This window comes from Crinia signifera, chromosome 5, assembly GCF_055691185.1.
Source record: "Crinia signifera chromosome 5, ASM5569118v1, whole genome shotgun sequence".
In the NCBI taxonomy this organism is placed as follows: domain Eukaryota; kingdom Metazoa; phylum Chordata; class Amphibia; order Anura; family Myobatrachidae; genus Crinia; species Crinia signifera.
In genome coordinates this window covers 70,299,779-70,317,715 of record NC_139221.1, presented here as the reverse complement: position 1 = coordinate 70,317,715, position 17,937 = coordinate 70,299,779, and the positions used below count along the sequence as shown (strand labels likewise).

Sequence of the window (17,937 nt, the reverse complement as noted above, 5' to 3'; positions counted from 1 at the left end):
AAGTGGATTTTCCACCAGTGGAACTCCTGTTGCACATCCACCTCAGGGGCAGTGTATTCCCCTTCCTCAAGGTCAGGCATATCATCATCTGTATCAGTGTCTAAGACCTGTGTGAGCAGTCTCTTTAACACTGGGGGCTACGTGTCACGGGCAGAGGGCCGAGAGGGCTCTGGGGCCAAGGCCTTGGTTAAACCCTCCACAGCTAAGGTTAATTCCTGCTGCTGTGATCGAGAGGATTCTCTATCCTTCTGTGCATCTGAGATTTCAGAGGACAGGCGTGACATCACCTCTGAGAGCTGTAAAGCCCATGCAGGGGAGGGCTGCTGGGAAGTGGAAGGGGTGGGTTCAGGTGTGCATTTTTCACACACTAAACCACCTTCAGCCGACTGTATGTCTGGCATTACATTTCTTGCACTTCTTTGAGCTGCCTCCTGCCATGCTACCAATGATTAAGCTATACACAATATATGAATATATATGCAGCAATCAACAGGTTAATCAACTGTACACACACACTAGGGATAGTACAGTCAGAAGCCAGAAGAAAACACTGGACAGGAGAGACAGTATCAGGAGGAGAAGCTGCCAGAGGCCATGAACAACGCTATGGTATATACCAGAGAGCGCTATAGCCCAATTTACATACAGCCCAGAACTGTCTCACCCAGCTCTAACCCCACTGTCTGCATGCAGGGCTTGGGGAAGCTTATGAAGGTCTGGACACCGGGAGGAGAAGGCTGTGCTTGAGTCTGTGACCGTCTCAGCCGCAAACGGAGTCCCTCAGCGTGTCAGCAGCGGTGCGCACTAAAAAGATGGCCGCCGCAGCTCTCAGTCACGCTGGGGAGATGCCGGGGCTGCTGGGAGCGTACCATGCGGTAGCTCCGCCCCCTCCTTTGCTCCGTGCTCCCAATATGGCGCCAGTTTTAAACCTGCACTACCGCCATGTTTTAAACACTGACCCCCGCGCTAAGCGGGAGGTCAGGAATACATTACCGCTGCCTTGCTGGTCGGCGGCGGTAGAGGCTGAGGGAGGACGGGACACGCACCGCGTGTAGTGGTGGCTGTCTCTCCGGAGACAGTGGTCTCTGCAGCCGGGGAACGGGCGCGAGCCGCACGCAGCTGCGGCCGGAACCCCACCGACAGCTCCCACGATGTTGACAGGCAGCGGCAGACTGCCTGTCTGTTGTAGCAATAAAAAATAAAAATTTTCAAGCTTTTAAAAACTTGTGCCCTGGAGCAAGCCAGAAGTGTGACCAGCTCCCATGAGGGCACATTCTACAACTGCCTAGGTGGGGGAGTAGAAGGAGAGGAGTTGGCCACACTTAATTATATTTAAAGTGCCCATGCTCCCTGTGGTCGCCCTTCTATCCCCACTGTTACTCCAGTGACACCTAGTGGATGAAGGAGAAATTATGCATTATGTTTAGGTATTGAGTCAATTTTTAAAATGTATATCTGCAACATGTTGCATACTTATTCATGTTGATGGAATTAGGTCTTGATATGTGAAGTATGCCATTGAGTCAAGTATTTCATTCAGTGCAGAGGACCTCATTTGGGCACATATTACCATATTTACGGTCATGCAGCTTAAAATAGGATTTCCCTAACAGGTGTTTGAACACAAAATAAATTCCCTGCCAGGTGTAGACAGACAAAAAAGTCACAGGAAGATATCTTTACATGTACCTTTATTCTGGCACTCTTATGAGATTTCATTGGGTCCTGGGAACTGTAAGAAAAACTCTGAACCCCAGTGGAGAAATCAAATTGACTCATTTCTTCACTAAGGCTGCTATCCGCCATGTAGGACTGTGACGATAAATACTGCGGCTCATCTTAAATGGGAAGTGTAAGAGAAAAAAAAGTTTCATGACAAATTCATAACTACATACATGTATGAACTGATACATACTATACTTCTAAATTGGTTTGAGTGATCTTGTACTAGGACTTGGCACATCTAGACAGAAAACCAGTAATGGAGCTCAAGGGAAGAAATAGTAGGGCTTCTCTTAACATGTCCTGTATCTGGGAGAGCTGCTAAACCACATTAATATCTATAACAGACTCCACATAAGTATGAATCTAAAAAAGTGTCTTCAGGGCTATGGTAGGCTAGTGTGTAGTGTACAACCCAGCAGCCACCACAATGGAGGATTGCCTACCTCTAAAGACTTCGTAAACGTAGGGGAAATACGTGGGGCGCTTAGTTATACAGCGAATCACAGTGTCATCATAAAAATCAATTTATTAATGTCACAAACCACAGTAAATTGTAGAGAATAATCGGCATGAAACATATATTAAACTAAATAAAATAAAAGTAAAAATAAAATTAAATAAAAAGCACAATATACACTAGGTATACACTTATAAGAATGACCATCTTGGTTTAAAAGTTCAATTCTAGGTAGCAAGCTTGCTGGTCTTAGATAAATGATGCACTTAAAATACGTTGCATCGGATCCGTGATCTAGATTGTATGAAGGGCAATATTCCTTAATATCCAAATGATTATGACATGGCATCCTGAGCAAAAAAACATTTACCACAAACTAATAATGGTTTATATGTTTTCTGGGTTGTTTTATACCTAAAAAAATGCTGCTTATACAGTACTTACCAGCATCCACATTTGCCGCTTCTCTTGCTTCCTTACGAATAGAAATATATTTTCTCTTTCTTTCCATTGGCACCTAAAGTTCAAATGATAAAATACACTGAACATCCGGGGTATCAGAATGACATTTTAATTTTGTATCCCAAGTCAGGATTTTTTTATATGTACAAAAAAACAATAGCGCTAAAGCATATCATATCTTATTACTTAAACTTTACTAGCATATCTCAGAAAAAGAAAAAAAAGAAAAGGGGGCAGGAGTGCATTGCAAATGGAAGGAAAGTGTGGTAGTAAACAGAGAATCCTTGTCTGCCAATAAACTCAGGGATTATCCAAATGGATGATGTGTAGTAGAATTCCTCATACAGGTCAGGTCTCCCTTATCCGTGTATTCCAAAAACCAAAATATTCCGAAAACCGTGGAATATTTCTGCTTTTGTTTTTTCATTCTTACCTCGTCCCTTGATGTTCACGGCGGACTCCGGGATCCTCTTCAGCGGCATCTCCGGTCCCAGGGGTGCATTGCGACTCACGCAATACACCCTTGTGACCGGAGATGCCCCTGAAGAGGATCCCGGAGGCACCTGTGAACATAGGGGGACCACCAGGGGTCTAGGGAAGTATGAAAAAAAATATTCTAAAATCTGAAAAAATTAGATTTATGTCTTACCTGGTAAATCTCTTTCTTCGAGGACATCAGGGGCCACAGCATTACAGTGGGTAGTAAGGAGATGGGAGAGTACCAGCACCCTAGAGGTTAAACTTGAACTGCCTCCCAGGCAGCCGGGCTCCTACCCTCCTCTACCCCGCCTCCAGGCCAGGAAGCTCAGTTTTTTTAACAAGCCAAGGCAGGAGACAAGATAGAAGGAAGAGAAGCACCGCACAGAAACACATTCTGAACATGTTAGTACCCTCAACCGAGGGATAATATAACATAATCATAACTTAACCGCAACGGAAGTAAAGCAGGCGCGGCAGGGAGGGATCCCTGTGGCCCCTGATGTCCTCGAAGAAAGAGATTTACCAGGTAAGACCTAAATCTCATTTTCTCCTTCGGGAGACATCAGGGGCCACAGCGTTACAGTGGGACGTCCTAAAGCAGCCACCTATGGGTGGGGACGCGCCTGTGCCGCAGCCAACACACTCTGGCCGAAGGCCGAGTCCTGGGAGGCAAACGTGTCAAAAGCGCAAAAACGCAAGACAGTAATGGCGGACGACCAAGTCGCCGCCCTGCAAATTTGCTCAACTTTAGCACCGCCTCTTACAGCCCAGGACACCTCCACAGACCTAACGGAATGTGCCCGAATCCCCGCCGGAACCGGGAGGGAGGTGTCCAAATATGCCTGCCAGAGCGACTCCAGCGGGCGGTAGTTTGCGTAGACGCGGGCCACCCTCTCATCCGAACACCATATAGTACAAAGAGAGAGAGAGAGAGAGAGAGAGAGAGAGTCTGACTAGTGCAACAGCCTAGAACGGTGCACATAGATGCGCCCCGGCCGGACAATGTCCAAGGAGGACCAAGCCGTAGTAAGAACAGACTGTCTAAATGCCGGAACAATAATGTCCTGGTTGACCTGAAAGCCGGACACACCTAAGGTAGGTGAAAAGGGACGGTAGGAAAAACCGCCCAGTTATAACCAAGAACAAAGGACTTACAGGACAGAGCTGACAGGTCAGAGACTCCCATGGCCAAAGCTATCGCCAATAAGGAAACGATCTTCCAGGCGAGTCAACCCAGGTCCATCAACCGCAAGGGCACAAAAGGTGGGCCCTGAAGAAGATCCCAGGGGGCAACTAGGGTAACTAAGGGAGGCTGGATATGCAAGACATCCTGCAGGACTGTACAGACATGCGTCGACAGAACAAGATGTGCAAGGCTGAAATATGAACCTTTAAAGATGATCAACGCAACCCAGCCTCCAGACCCTTCTGCAAGAAGGACAGAACCCTAGCCAGGTAGTAAGTCCCGGAATCTGAAGCGTAGAGTTCGCAGCAGGAAAAGTAAGCCCTCCGTATGCGATGGTACACCCCCATCTAGGAAGGTTTCCTCACCCTGAGCATGGTGGAGTGAAACCCACTGGGTCTTACCCGGGAGGTCTCAACAGCCACCCCGTCAAAGCCAAGTGCCTCAAAGCCGAGAGAGAGAGGCGGACCCTGAGAGCATGCCCAGGGGTAAGCAAATAGGAGGGGCTACTGACTGCAGATCCGAAAACCAGATCCGTCTGGGACAAGGTGGAGCAACCAGAATCAACGTGCCGCCCTCCGGCTTCAGCTTGCGAGACATTCGCAAAAAGAGGAAAGTGGTGGAAAGGCGCCATCAGTGTGGACGGCCACAGAGGGGACAAGGCGTCTACCAGGCAAGCCCCCCCTCCGGGTCGCAAGACCTGGACCCGCACAGTGGTGGTTTGAGGGTATGGCGAGAGGCCGTCAAGGCCACCTCGGTTGGGCCCCACCGTTGTACCAGCATCTGAAACATCACCCTAAGGAGGGTCAAGTCGTCGGCATCACGGGTCTGACGGCCGAGGAAGACCGCCACCCAATTCTGGACTACCAGGATAAAAATTTCTGAAAGAGCAGGGATCATCTCTGAAAGATGACGGATGCTTCCGTCATAGTGGGCTGACAACTAGTGCCACCCTGGTGGTTAACATATGCCACCCTTGTCGCAATGTCAGACTGGACTTGCACCGGCCAACCCCTAAGTTAGGGTTCCGCCAGGCGGACTGCCCGGAAGATTGTCTTTAGTTCGAGGACGATGATGGAGGGCTGGGCCACTAGAGTGGTCCAGATACCCTGGAACGACCTTTGAGAAGTGATCACCCCCCAAATACGGGAGGCTAGCATGCATGGCTAGGAGTGTCTACTAGTGGATCCAGTAGCGAGGTCCGGTCCAGAAGCCCCAGGAAAGGGGGACCCTGCTGGAGACCAGGCGAACTTCTGGGCATCGATATTGTGGGAGGAAACCGGAGTACCAGGAGTAAACCCATGCAAGTCTGGGGAGAATATACAAACTCTGCACAGTTAGGGCCATGGTGGGAATCGAACCCATGACCTCAGCGCAGTGAAGCAGTAATGCTAACCACTACACCATCCGTGCTGCTCCTTGGACAGTATTTCCCTGGTGGTCCAGCGGTAGCGAGTGTCAGACCAGTCGTCCGCTTGTCAGCACAGTCGGCGGTCCCCCCCGCCGAACTGCTGCAGCCGCAATGCCCGGCAAGCGCGAGCGCGTTACCTTGTCAGGTTCCTGGCGTCCGGTGGTGGCTGTATGCTCCCCAGTGCCCGGGGGCCGCTGCAGGTCCCCACCCATGAGTGGCGATGCAGCTCTGGACCCGGGTGATGGAGCCAGCAGCACAGGGGTCTGTGCAGACCCCCAGTGCTGCTGCTCTGTCACTGACAGAGTCAGTGTAAAAGAAAAATGAAAAATAAAATATAAAAATGAAGTTAGGCTGCTAAAATAGCAGCCCCTCTAGTAGGTGCATCTGGCTCCTGCCAGCACCCGAAAAAACTGAGCTTCCTGGCCTGGAGGCGGGGTAGAGGAGGGGAGGAGCCCGGCTGCCTGGGAGGCAGTTCAAGTTTAACCTCTAGGGTGCTGGTGCTCTCCCATCTCCTTACTACCCACTGTAACGCTGTGGCCCCTGATGTCTCCCGAAGGAGAAAATCCCTTATCCAAAAGTCTTGTGGGCCCGAGCAGTTCGGATAAGGAATACTCAACTTGTAATATCTAAGTGGTATATGAAGAAAAATATATACTACGCAGGACAAACATGAGGAAACTCTGTAAGATACAGTATAATGTAGAATTATTTAGTTGTCTTGGGCTAATCTGTAGTCAAGGAAGGCAGTTAGGTTAAATACATGCAGATGCTACATAAATGTACCCAAGAGGAGGTGAAGTGGTGTGCCCAAAAAGAAACTTGTGTATAATGTTCAATACGTCTAAAATCATCCACATATATTTATTTGTCCTTTATTGGAGCACTAGCATATTCTGTTGCGCTTCACATAATTTTACCCATTCTGAAACTGTCTGGATACAATTGAGAAAGAAGCTAAGCTGCATAGATAAGGTCTTTATAAACAACAAATTCTAATCCATACTGTAGGTATTTGTAATTTAATTAAAGTAAAAGATAAGTAAAAAGGTATTTATGTATCTATAATACAGTGATATGATCAGATTGTGGATTGCAGAACAAAAAAGACCAATAAACAGTATGCAGTCAGTAATAAGGTCAACAGGTTGACACGGACAGTGCTACTGATCTCATTCGGAGGTTACTACCTGTTGGTGTGTTCTGTCTCCAAGCTGTGTTGCAGGTTCCAGTCCCTGAGGATTCCACTCCTTCCAGGTTGGGTCCTCTCCTGCAAGCAGTCCACTTGCTCCAACATTGGTGCTCTGTCCTCGTTCCTCTGCAACATTGGTGCTCTTTCATCGTTCCTCTGCAACATCGGTGCTCTGTCATCGTTCCTCTGCAACATCGGTGCTCTGTCATTGTTCCTCTGCAACATCGGTGCTCGGTCATCGTTGTGCTTCATCATCGGTGCTCCGTCATTGTTTCCTCTCATCATCGGTGCTCCGTCATTGCAACACCAACTTCATCAGTGGGCTCTTCATCCTTCCACGTCACCATCGCTATCATTCCATCACAGCTGATCACACAGGTGCCGTCTACATCGATATCCACCACCATCGATAATCACATTGATTACTGCCATCATCAATGTTGCATCAGTGACTCTGTTTTTCCCAGTGACGGTATTGAAGGTAGTGAGCACTTCTCAAACAGTGACCATTCTCCTTGGTATCCAGAACTTCACAGTGGTCAGTATTTATTACCATCTGCATTGCATATTATACTGTGGACTCCATCTGTGTTCTTACACAGCTCCATCATATATGCTCTGGACTTCATCAGTGTGTTTAGCACTGCACCAGCTTCCTCCCATCTATGCTCTATGTTAATGGTCTTCATCATTGCGCATACACTGCAGCTAAATACCAATCTAGCTGTCATTTATGCTTATCCGTTAATACCTGTGATCCTCTGCGATACCATTCAGAATCAGAATCAACTTTATTGGCCATGTGTTCGCGTATACTAGGAATTCCTCAAACTTACCAATTGTTTATCTGCTATAGTCAATAAAGACCTTTGCTTTTATACTAAGTGGTCACGTCTGCTACTGTCCGAGGGTCTCTGGCATGCACCATAACCTCATCAAGGCTCCCAGATTCCAGTACCAGTCAGCCCCTAGGCCTGTGGTTATTTCCAGCCAAGATCTAACCACAGGCGTGACAATCTGCACCTGAGTCACATACAGGTAGAATATTGTCGTATATCAATGCCATTTTCGTCAAAAAAGGATAAATGAACAGCTTCTCCTGGGACTTGGTGTGCAGAGAAGGGCTCTTTGGTGTGACTGCATCTATGATGTATGAGGACACTGTATGATAACTGCAGCACACACATGACAATGGGAAATATATTATACCTTTACTAGGCCAAACACATTCTCCCCTTTCATACACTGAAGTTTGATGACTTTAGGTACAGTATGCTGTATATTTCTAGTATTCCAAATCCAAGACAAATTGGTTTTATTTTAGCCATCTTATATACCAAACCCAGCAGTGAACAAAATAATAAAATATCAAAATCATAAATGTCAAACAGAAAACATTCAAATATTTTCAAATGACCAAAGGTAGTCTAGAGATGTAGCCATCAGTATAGAAGAACACCTGCGTTTGCATTACAGGTTACTGCTAATTGCGCACTTTTTAAATATTTGATTTTACAGAAAATGAATCTTCAGAAATGGCTTCAATCCACCAATGTTACATTGCAAAATGAATCATAGATGGCAGAGAAATATCATGAACTCTGATGGAAACCTAGATTTCAGATCATTTAGAATAAACATACAAACTCAGGGATCAAATACTTCACACTGCTAGCTGCATAGGACTGGCAATTTCAAAGCCTATTACGTAGCATGACACAAAAAATGTGGTACATCCAGCCCTGATCACACCAAGGAATGTTGTCCATTCTAAAGACAGTCACAGATAAGCATGTGCTATAACTTTTAAATTAAGTTTGCAACATCAAGGGGTCAAACATAAGTAAAAAAAAAAAATGTAAGTAGTATAGAGATAAAATACCAATACTCAAACTTTGTATATATGTAACTTACCTCAACCTCAACGGGAAATGAATAATTGCGATGAACGTCTATTACATTTTCAAGAATGAGCAGATTCTAAACAGAAGAAAAACCACCAAGTGAATTATAAAGTAAATGCTCCCAGTTTGTAAATGAGAAAAAAAAAACGGTTTCACGGCGGCAGCTTACGCTACGTTTAAAGCTGCGCTATTAGCATAGCCCAATGGCTGCCTTACTTGTGTAGTTTCATAGCGGCAGCCTAAGCTACATTATCAGCGTAGCCCAACGGCTGCCTTACTTGTGTAGTTTCATAGCGGCAGCCTAAGCTACATTATCAGCGTAGCCCAACGGCTGTCTTACTTGTGTAGTTTCATAGCGGCAGCCTAAGCTACATTATCAGCGTAGCCCAACGGCTGTCTTACTTGTGTAGTTTCACAGCAGCAGCCTAAACTACGTTATCAGCGTAGGCTGCCGCCGTGAAACTACATACGTGTAACTACCGTACTGTTGCTGGGAACTGCATCTCTGTCCCCGGCAAGCCTACTCTCAGCGCCTCTGTCACACCGCCAGCGCCAGCATGATCCCCTCTCCTTGGCGGAGAGGGGATCATGTTGGTGCTGGCGGAGAGGGATGCGGGACCATTTGTCTACCACAAGAAGATAGACAGCCATTAGGTCGACACCATTAGTTCGACAACTCAATAGGTCGAACATGCTTTTAGGTCGACATGCCATTAGGTCAACATGCCATTAGGTCGACAGTCAAAAGGTCGACATGGTTTTTTCACTGTTTTTTACCCAAATGTCGACACAGTCAACATGGACACAGTTTAAAATGAACCGCAGCCCCTCGCAATGCTTCGGGCAGGGTGCCTCGCTGCGCTCGGCACACTATTATAATCTAACTTCACACCCTAGTGCAGGGGTGGGGAACCTTTTTTGTGCCAAGGGCCGATTGTATGGGGAAAAAATCCTTTGGGGGCCATATGTAAAAATTTATCTTACAAATTGTCCTGCTGCAGCCATCCCGCGTCGGCTGCAGCAGTATCAAAGTATCATGTTCTATATACATTTTTCAGCAATAGTTGATGAATAGGGGCCCTTACAAACTTTTGCTATGGGGCCCACATGTATCTAGTTATGCCACTGACCAGATGGGTGGGCGGGCCACTCAGACCGGCTAAGGGGGCCGCATCCGGCCCCCAGGTTCCCCACCCCTGCCCTAGTGGATGGTAGGGCATGAAATACCACCTGTCGGCACATGTCGGCTTAAAAAACAGTGAAAAAAAACATGTCGACCTTTTGACTGTCGACCTAGACAGTGTCGACCTAATGGCAGTGTCGACCTAATGGCATGTCGACCTATTGAGTTGTCGAACTAATGGTGTCAACCTAATGGCTGTCTATCTTCTTGTAGTCCGGATACCGCGGAGAGGCGCTCCATCTGTTTGACATGCAGGAGCGTCTCAGACGCTCCAGCAATGAGACACGCTCCTGCGTCTGAGTAGCTATTATGGCAGGGTACAGCAACCCTGCCAACAGGGTTAGGGGTTCTGTAGCGCCTTTTCAAACCCCATACTATCCACGGCAGCCCGAAGCGTGGCAAATGCAGCGAGCCCCGTGTTACCCATCCTCCCGACGTTTCATACCCCCACTATCCATGTCAGTGTGGAGTTGATTTTATATAGTTTGGCGAGCGCAGCAAGCCCTGCGAGGGGACACGGATTACATGTAAGGTAATCCGCTGCGCTCGCCACACTATACAATATCAACTCTACGCCGATGTGGAAAGTGGGGGTATGAAACGTCGGGAGGATGGGTAACACGGGGCTCGCTGCATTTGCCACGCTTCGGGCTGCCGTGGATAGTGGGGGTTTGAAAAGGCGCTACAGAACCCCTAACCCTGTAGGCAGGCTTGATGTACCCTGCCATAATAGCTACTCAGACGCAGGAGCGTCTCGTTGCTGGAGCGTCTGAGTTGCTCCTGCGTATCAAACAGATGAAGCGCCTCTACGCCGGCGCCAGCATGATCCCCTCTCTGCCAAAGAGGGGATCATTCTGGCACCGGCGGTGTGAGAGAGACTCTGAGTAGGCTTACAAGGGACGCCGGGGACAGAGATGCAGTTCCCGGCAACAGTACGGTAGTTACTTGTGTAGTTTCACGGCGGCAGCCTACGCTGATAACGTAGCTTATTATGTACCCAGATAACACTGGATCTGTCAGGGACGCTTAAGCGGGCGCAGGAACACTACGCTACTTCTGACTGACTACGCTGGCCGCGGAAACACTATGCTGATTCTGACAGGAACGCTACGCTGACGGCGTAACTGCCGCTGTGAAAGTACAAAAGTACCAAAAAAACAATACTGACACATACAGCACTATCCACCAGTGGTTCTCAACCTCAGTCCTCGAGTACCCCTAACAGTTCACATTTTCCTGGTCTCCACAAAGAATTGCAAGTTAAATAATTAGCTTCACCTGTGTATCTTTTAAAATGAGTCGGTGAGTAATGACTGCACCTGCTAAGTAGCCTGGAAAACATGAAATGTTGGGGGTACTTGAAGACTGACGTTGAGAACCACTGGTATATACCACATACCCTCCAACATGACCCATTCCATTCGGTACACAATGCTCTATTCCTGCATGTCCCTGGTAATGTATGATTGTCATCACCTGTGTTGAAACACCCTTCTCTTCAATTACCTAGTTCCACACAGGTGCTGGCAATCATACATTACCAGGGACGTGCAGGAACAGAGCATTGTGTACCGAATGGAATGGGTCATGTTGGAGGGTATGATACCATAATGATTAAAGTGGCCTCACAAACTACATTGATGAGGAGATCAACATTGTGGTATTAAGGGGGGAGATTCTCTAAGCGAAAAATGAGGTAAAAACCCCGTTATCGGGGTTTTTACCGCATTTTGGGATGCTGTAAGCATCCCCCGCCGCATTACCGCGGCGGGGGGCATCGCCAGAAAAATCTGGCGATGCCCCATAGACGCCAATGGGCTTCTACCGCAACCCTCCGCCGCCCTGCGCTGACCCCTCCCCCCTCACCTGTGTCCGGGCAGCACAGAGCTGTGCTGCCCGGACCTGTGACCTCCTCCCTGCACTGATCCTCTTCCGGGTGCAGGGAGGAGGAGAGCCTGGCGCAGCAGCAGCAGCGCCGGGTGTGTGAGGGAGGGGGGAGCCGCCGGGACCTGCTGGGACCCGGCGACTCTCACCGTAAAAGACAGCTCTTAACGCAAGAGCTGTCCTTTGCCTTAATTATCGCATATGTTACAAGATATGCGATAATTATAAATGCGATGGGCGGCGAAGGGGGGCGGAGATTCTTAGAGAATCTCCCCCTAAGAGAGATAAAATATTCTTACATTGCTGATGAAAAGGTGTATACAATCAGGTCGATAAATATTGGAACATTGACACAAGTCTCATATTTTGTGCTCTGTACACCACCACAACGGATTTGAAATGAACCAAACAAGATGTGCTTTACTTCCAAATCAAATGAATGGTGTAGGAATTACAACGGTTCTATAAGTGCCTCCCACTTTTTAAGGGACCAAAAAGTAATGGGACAAACTAAGCAAGCCTAAATCAAACTTTCACTTTTTAATACATTGTTGCAAATTCTTTGCAGTCAATTACAGCCTGAAGTCTGGAACTCATAGAAATCATCAGACGTTGGGTTTCATCCCTCGTGATGCTCTGCCAGGCCTCTACTGCAAATGTCTTCATTTCCCGCTCGTTCTTGGGACATTTTCCCTTCTGTTTTGGCTTCATCAAGTGAAATGCATGCTTAATCGGATTCAGGTAGGTGATTGACTTATCCAAGCCCATTGCATAACATTCCGCTTATTTGCCTTAAAATAACTCTTTGGTTGCTTTCACAGTATGCTTCCGGTCATTGTCCATCTGCACTTTGAAGCGCCGTCCAATGAGATCTAAAGCATTTGACTGAATATGAGCAGATAATATTGCCCGAAACAATTCAAAATTCATCCTGCTGCTTTTACCGGCAGTAACATTATCATTAAATAGAAGGGAAAAAGTTCCTTTGGCAGCCATACATGTCCACGCCATGACACTACCACCACCATGCTTATGAGGTGGTATGTTTTGGATTATGAGCAGTTCCTTTCCTTCGCTATACTCGCCTCTTCCCATCACTCTGGTACAAGTTGATCTTTGTCTCATCTGTCCATAGGATGTGGCTCCAGAACTGTAAAGGCTTTTTTAGATGTTGTTGCTAAACTCTAATCTGGTCTTCCTTTTTTTGAGGCTCACCATTGGTTTCATCTAGGGGTGAACCCTTTATATTCACTCTTGTGACATCTTCTCTTAAATGGTGACCCATATACACCTAGCTACTGGAGAGTGTTCTTGATCTGGCCAACTGTTGTGAAGCGGTTTTTCTTCACCAGGGAAGAAATCTTTGTCATACACCACAGTTGTTTTCCGTGGTCTTTCTGGTCTTTTGGTGTTGCTGAGCTCTCCAATGCATTCTTTCTTTTTAAGAATGTTCTAAACCAGGGGTGTCCAACCTTTCACCTTCCCTGGGCCACATTAGAAGATGAAAATTTGGTTTGGGCCGCACATAAAATAAAATAACAGTAACGATACCTGATCATCCAAAAAAAACATAGACAACATAGTTAACATATTAAACTTAATTGGAAATTAAGTTAGTGAGATGTTTGACATTGTTTCTCACATTCTGACACAGAGAATAAGCCGAAATTCACATTCTGACACAGAGAATAAGCCAAAATTCACATTCTGACACAGAGAATAAGCCAAAATTCACAATGTGACACAGGGAATGAGTACAAATTCACATTCTGACACAGAGAATAAGCCGAAATTCAGTTTCTGACACAGAGAATAAGCCGAAATTCACATTCTGACACAGAGAATAAGCCAAAATTCACAATGTGACACAGGGAATGAGTACAAATTCACATTCTGACACAGAGAATAAGCCGAAATTCACTTTCTGACACAGAGAATAAGCCGAAATTCACATTCTGACACAGAGAATAAGCCAAAATTCACAATGTGACACAGGGAATGAGTACAAATTCACATTCTGACACAGAGAATAAGCCGAAATTCACTTTCTGACACAGAGAATAAGCCGAAATTCACAATGTGACACAGGGAATGAGTAAAAATTCACATTGTGACACACAGAATAAGCCAAAATTCACATTGTGACACAGAAAATAAGCTGAAATACACATTCTGACACAGGGAATGAGTAAAAATTCACATTCTGACACAGGGTGCCAGATAACACATATGCCCCCACAGTGCCATATGACCCCACAGTGCCATATGCCCCCACAGTGCCAGGTGACACACATGCCCCCACAGTGCCAGGTGACACACATGCCCCCACAGTGCCAGGTGACACACATGCCCCACTATACATATGCCCCACATTAAGCTCCATTATACATATACCACACACACTGTCATGCACCATTATCTATATGTCTCACACCGTGATGCACCATTATACATATGCCACACCATGATGCTCCATTATACATATGCCACACCGTGATGCTCCATTATACATATGCCCCACAATGTGAAGCTCCATTATACAAATGCCCCACAGCGTGAAGCTCCTTTATACATATGCCCCATTTGTGTGGCATATGTTTAATGAGCATCAATGCTCATTAAACATATGCCACACAAATGATGCCCATTAAACATATGCCCCACACCTTGATGCTCATTAATTAATAATCATCAAGGTGTGTGGGGCATATTCACACTTATATTCATAATGCCCCCTGGTAATGCCACTTATATTCATAATGCCCCCTGGTAATGCCACTTATATTCATAATGCCCCCTGGTAATGCCACTTATATTCATAATGCCCCCTGTAGTGATTACTCACCACAGCTGATGGTAGTGGGGGTATGAGAAGGCACCGCTGGCCTGGCTGCCTGCTCCTGCCGCCGCCACCCATCAGATCATCATCCAGCCCTGCGCGCTGCTGGGATGAATCACGTGGGGGAAGCGCCAGCACAGACGTCCTTCGCACGGGAGCAGCTGAGTGCGCATGCACACCAGCGCTCCCGCGGCCATTTTAAGTTTGGGAGAACTCGATGCTGGCCGCGGCCATCTTTACTTTGGGCACAGTGCCGCGGCCAGCACGGAGACGCTGCTGCGGGCGGAGTTGCCCTATAATTTATATTTAGAATATCTATAAAATGCACTGGGCCACATTACTACCCGACCTGGGCCGCATGCGGCCCGCGGGCCGCGGGTTGGACAAGCCTGTTCTAAACAGTTGATTTAGCCACACCTTATGTTTTTGCTATCTAGTCGACAGCAACAGATTCCAAGTGCAAATGTCCCACCTGGAATCAACTCCAGACCTTTTACCTGCTTAATTGATGATGAAATAACGAGGGAATGATACAGCTTTTGAGTCGATTGTCCCATTACTTTTGGTCCCTTAAAAAGTGGATGGCACATATAGAAACCGTTGTAATTCCTACACCGTTCACCTCATTTGGATGTAAGCACCCTCAAATTAAAGCTGAAAGTCTGCAGTTAAAGTACATCTTGTTTGGTTCATATCAACTGCATTTTGGTGGTGAATGGAGCCCAAAATATGAGAATTTTGTTGATGTCCCAATACGTATGAACTGACTGTACAATAAGATTATACCAAGCTACAGAAAATGAGTTTTCTATTGTGTTTTATGCAAATAATTATACTTAATTATGATATCCACCATCAAAGTGAAACTTCACACAACACAATATAGTGCAGTAAAATCTGACAGTATAATTTTGCACTACAATTACCTTCTCTGTCTTTTCTGAGAACAGAAATGCCTGGTAGAATCGGCTGTCTGTCTGAGAGCAGGACACAACAGCAACAGCACAGTTGTATGCCGCACAGTGGTATTGTCTTCTCTTCTCCAGCAGCTTAGTTTCACCAGACATGTTCTCAGTATAAGCATCATGGCAAGACCTTAGCATAAAATAAAATAATAGACCGGACATATTCAGTAAGCAAACAAAGTAAAACTCTAATTGGTTATTTTTTTAATGTGCCTTTAGTTGCAATTTATTCACATTTTTAATTATCGATTCATTCCTATTTTTAATTGCTTTGCATTATTGCATGGTATTTTCACCACATTGAGGAGAGCCAGAACTGGAGGTAAAATAATGCTGAATAGGGAAAAAATTTGCCCAGTAACTAGTTATTGTAGACAGCTGCATAAAGTGAGTTACGCAAGAAAAACAATGGTTAATTGGCCTATTACTTAACAACTACTGTAACTTTCAACCTAAAACTAAAATAAAAATCCATTTTTATTAAATTATTATTTAAATTTAAGCTTTAGTTATTAATAAAAGCAGACTTTCCACTGTTCAGAACTTACTTAATTAATGTCTTAGTAAGTAGATTGCCTTCTACATTCGATGATCCCTCAAATGCATGGTTTATTCTGGATTCTTTGGAATAAATCTCATCTTTGGACAGACGAGAATAGAGAACTTCCAGCATTTTGTAGTAACCCAATTTTATGGTAAGTTGTGTATCAAAGATTTCTTCCGACATCTAGAAAATATGTAAATTAATAATTTCATAGAAAGCATTAATATACAAACTTTAGTTGGGGAGTATAGCCATGTAATGTAGACCACTTCAATGTATTTTTGGTATTAAATTGTATATAGGATTACACTAAATAAAGCAATTTGTTAAACATGGCCTTTCTTACCAGTAAATCCTTTTCTCTGAATCCAAAGGGGACACTGGGGGGAAACTTACAATGGTTATGAGATGTCTTGGAGGACAGAAGGGAAAAAACCTCTACCTTCACACCAGGAACGGTAAATTATTCAAATATGATAATGACAGGACATAACCTCCTTACGGGGCATTTTAGGGATAATGACCGATGGAAGACCTCTCTTCCTCAGCAGAGCCTACTCAACAACAAAGCCATCAAATGAACAGTCTTTAAGTCTGGAAAAGCCTAAAGGTCCCTGAGGTTATTGAACTTCCCTCAGAAGTAGGGGCCATTGTTTGTACACCAGCAGAAAGTGGTGACTGGAGTACCAAGCCCTGTGGGGCCAGTCAGGATCTATCAAGAAAACCCTAAGTGGCTCCCTCTTGATTCGAAGCAATGGAGGAAACGTATAAACACACAGACTCCCAAGGAGCTAGAAGTGCATTCACTGTCACCGCGTCAGTATCTCGAGGGTGGGCTAGATACAAGGGAAGCCTGTGACTGTTCCTGGAGGCCATGAGGTCACCATGTGGAAGACCCCACCTGTGAGTCAACAACCGAAAGACTCCCTGGAACCACTTCCTGATGACTGAGGTAGTTGGCCTCCCAATTCTACAGACAGAGCGGCGGCATGGGCCTTCGCCCACAACAAGATTCTGGAAACTTTGCGCATTGGCATGCATCTTCCCATGCCTCCCTGGTGATTAATGTTCGCCATGGCAGTGTCGTTGTCCGACTGAACTTGAAATGCACTGCCTTGCAGGAGATGAGGAGCCTGTTGGAGAGCCAAAAGACTCAAGATATTTATTGGTAACCACACCTCTTGTGGATCCCAAAGACCTCTGACGTGCTTCCTGCACGACAAAGCACAGGCTTGTGTCATTGTCCAATTCCACTGTGGAGCAACTCCAAAAGGATCATTTTCTGAAGAGAAGTCACTTTGTCCTGCAGAAAACCACTTGTTGCGCTGTATCCAACACATACCAAGAAAGAGAAGTAAAAAAATGACACCAGTTACCCGCGCTCACAAACAGAGATTGCTGCTGGAATTACCACAAAGATTGGGATACCACACCCAAAAGAAATACCACAAGACTACAAGGAGTGGATCTTCACAGCGCTACCTCCGGCAGTGTTTCTTGATTCCCTAAATAGGGTCAAGACTCCAATAATATAGGAAAGAAAAATAATAACAATACAAGTATTGATTAATGAGGGTCAAATATTCTAGGTCTCAAAATCTTCCAGCTTTTGTAGTGACTCACCTAGTCTAGCTAGGAGATGTTCCCATAAAGGTTTCTTTATAGATAATAAAAAAGATCGACTCACCAAAGGGCAATGCCCTATATTCAT

The 17,937-nt window shown here is 45.8% G+C and overlaps 1 protein-coding gene across 5 annotated transcripts in view; it reads right to left on the bottom strand.

Moving 5' to 3' along the window:
* PRKDC (protein kinase, DNA-activated, catalytic subunit) overlaps positions 1–17,937 on the bottom strand; it is a 212,417-nt gene that overhangs the window by 97,129 nt on the left and 97,351 nt on the right. For all 5 annotated transcript variants that reach the window (XM_083187421.1, XM_083187422.1, XM_083187423.1 and 2 more), the window contains 5 exons: positions 16,231–16,409; positions 15,644–15,812; positions 8,822–8,887; positions 2,627–2,699; positions 1,690–1,838 (listed from right to left, as the gene is read on the bottom strand). In XM_083187421.1, coding sequence (XP_083043547.1) covers positions 1,690–1,838; positions 2,627–2,699; positions 8,822–8,887; positions 15,644–15,812; positions 16,231–16,409 — 636 coding nt within the window. The remainder of the gene's footprint in view (positions 1–1,689; positions 1,839–2,626; positions 2,700–8,821; positions 8,888–15,643; positions 15,813–16,230; positions 16,410–17,937) is intronic.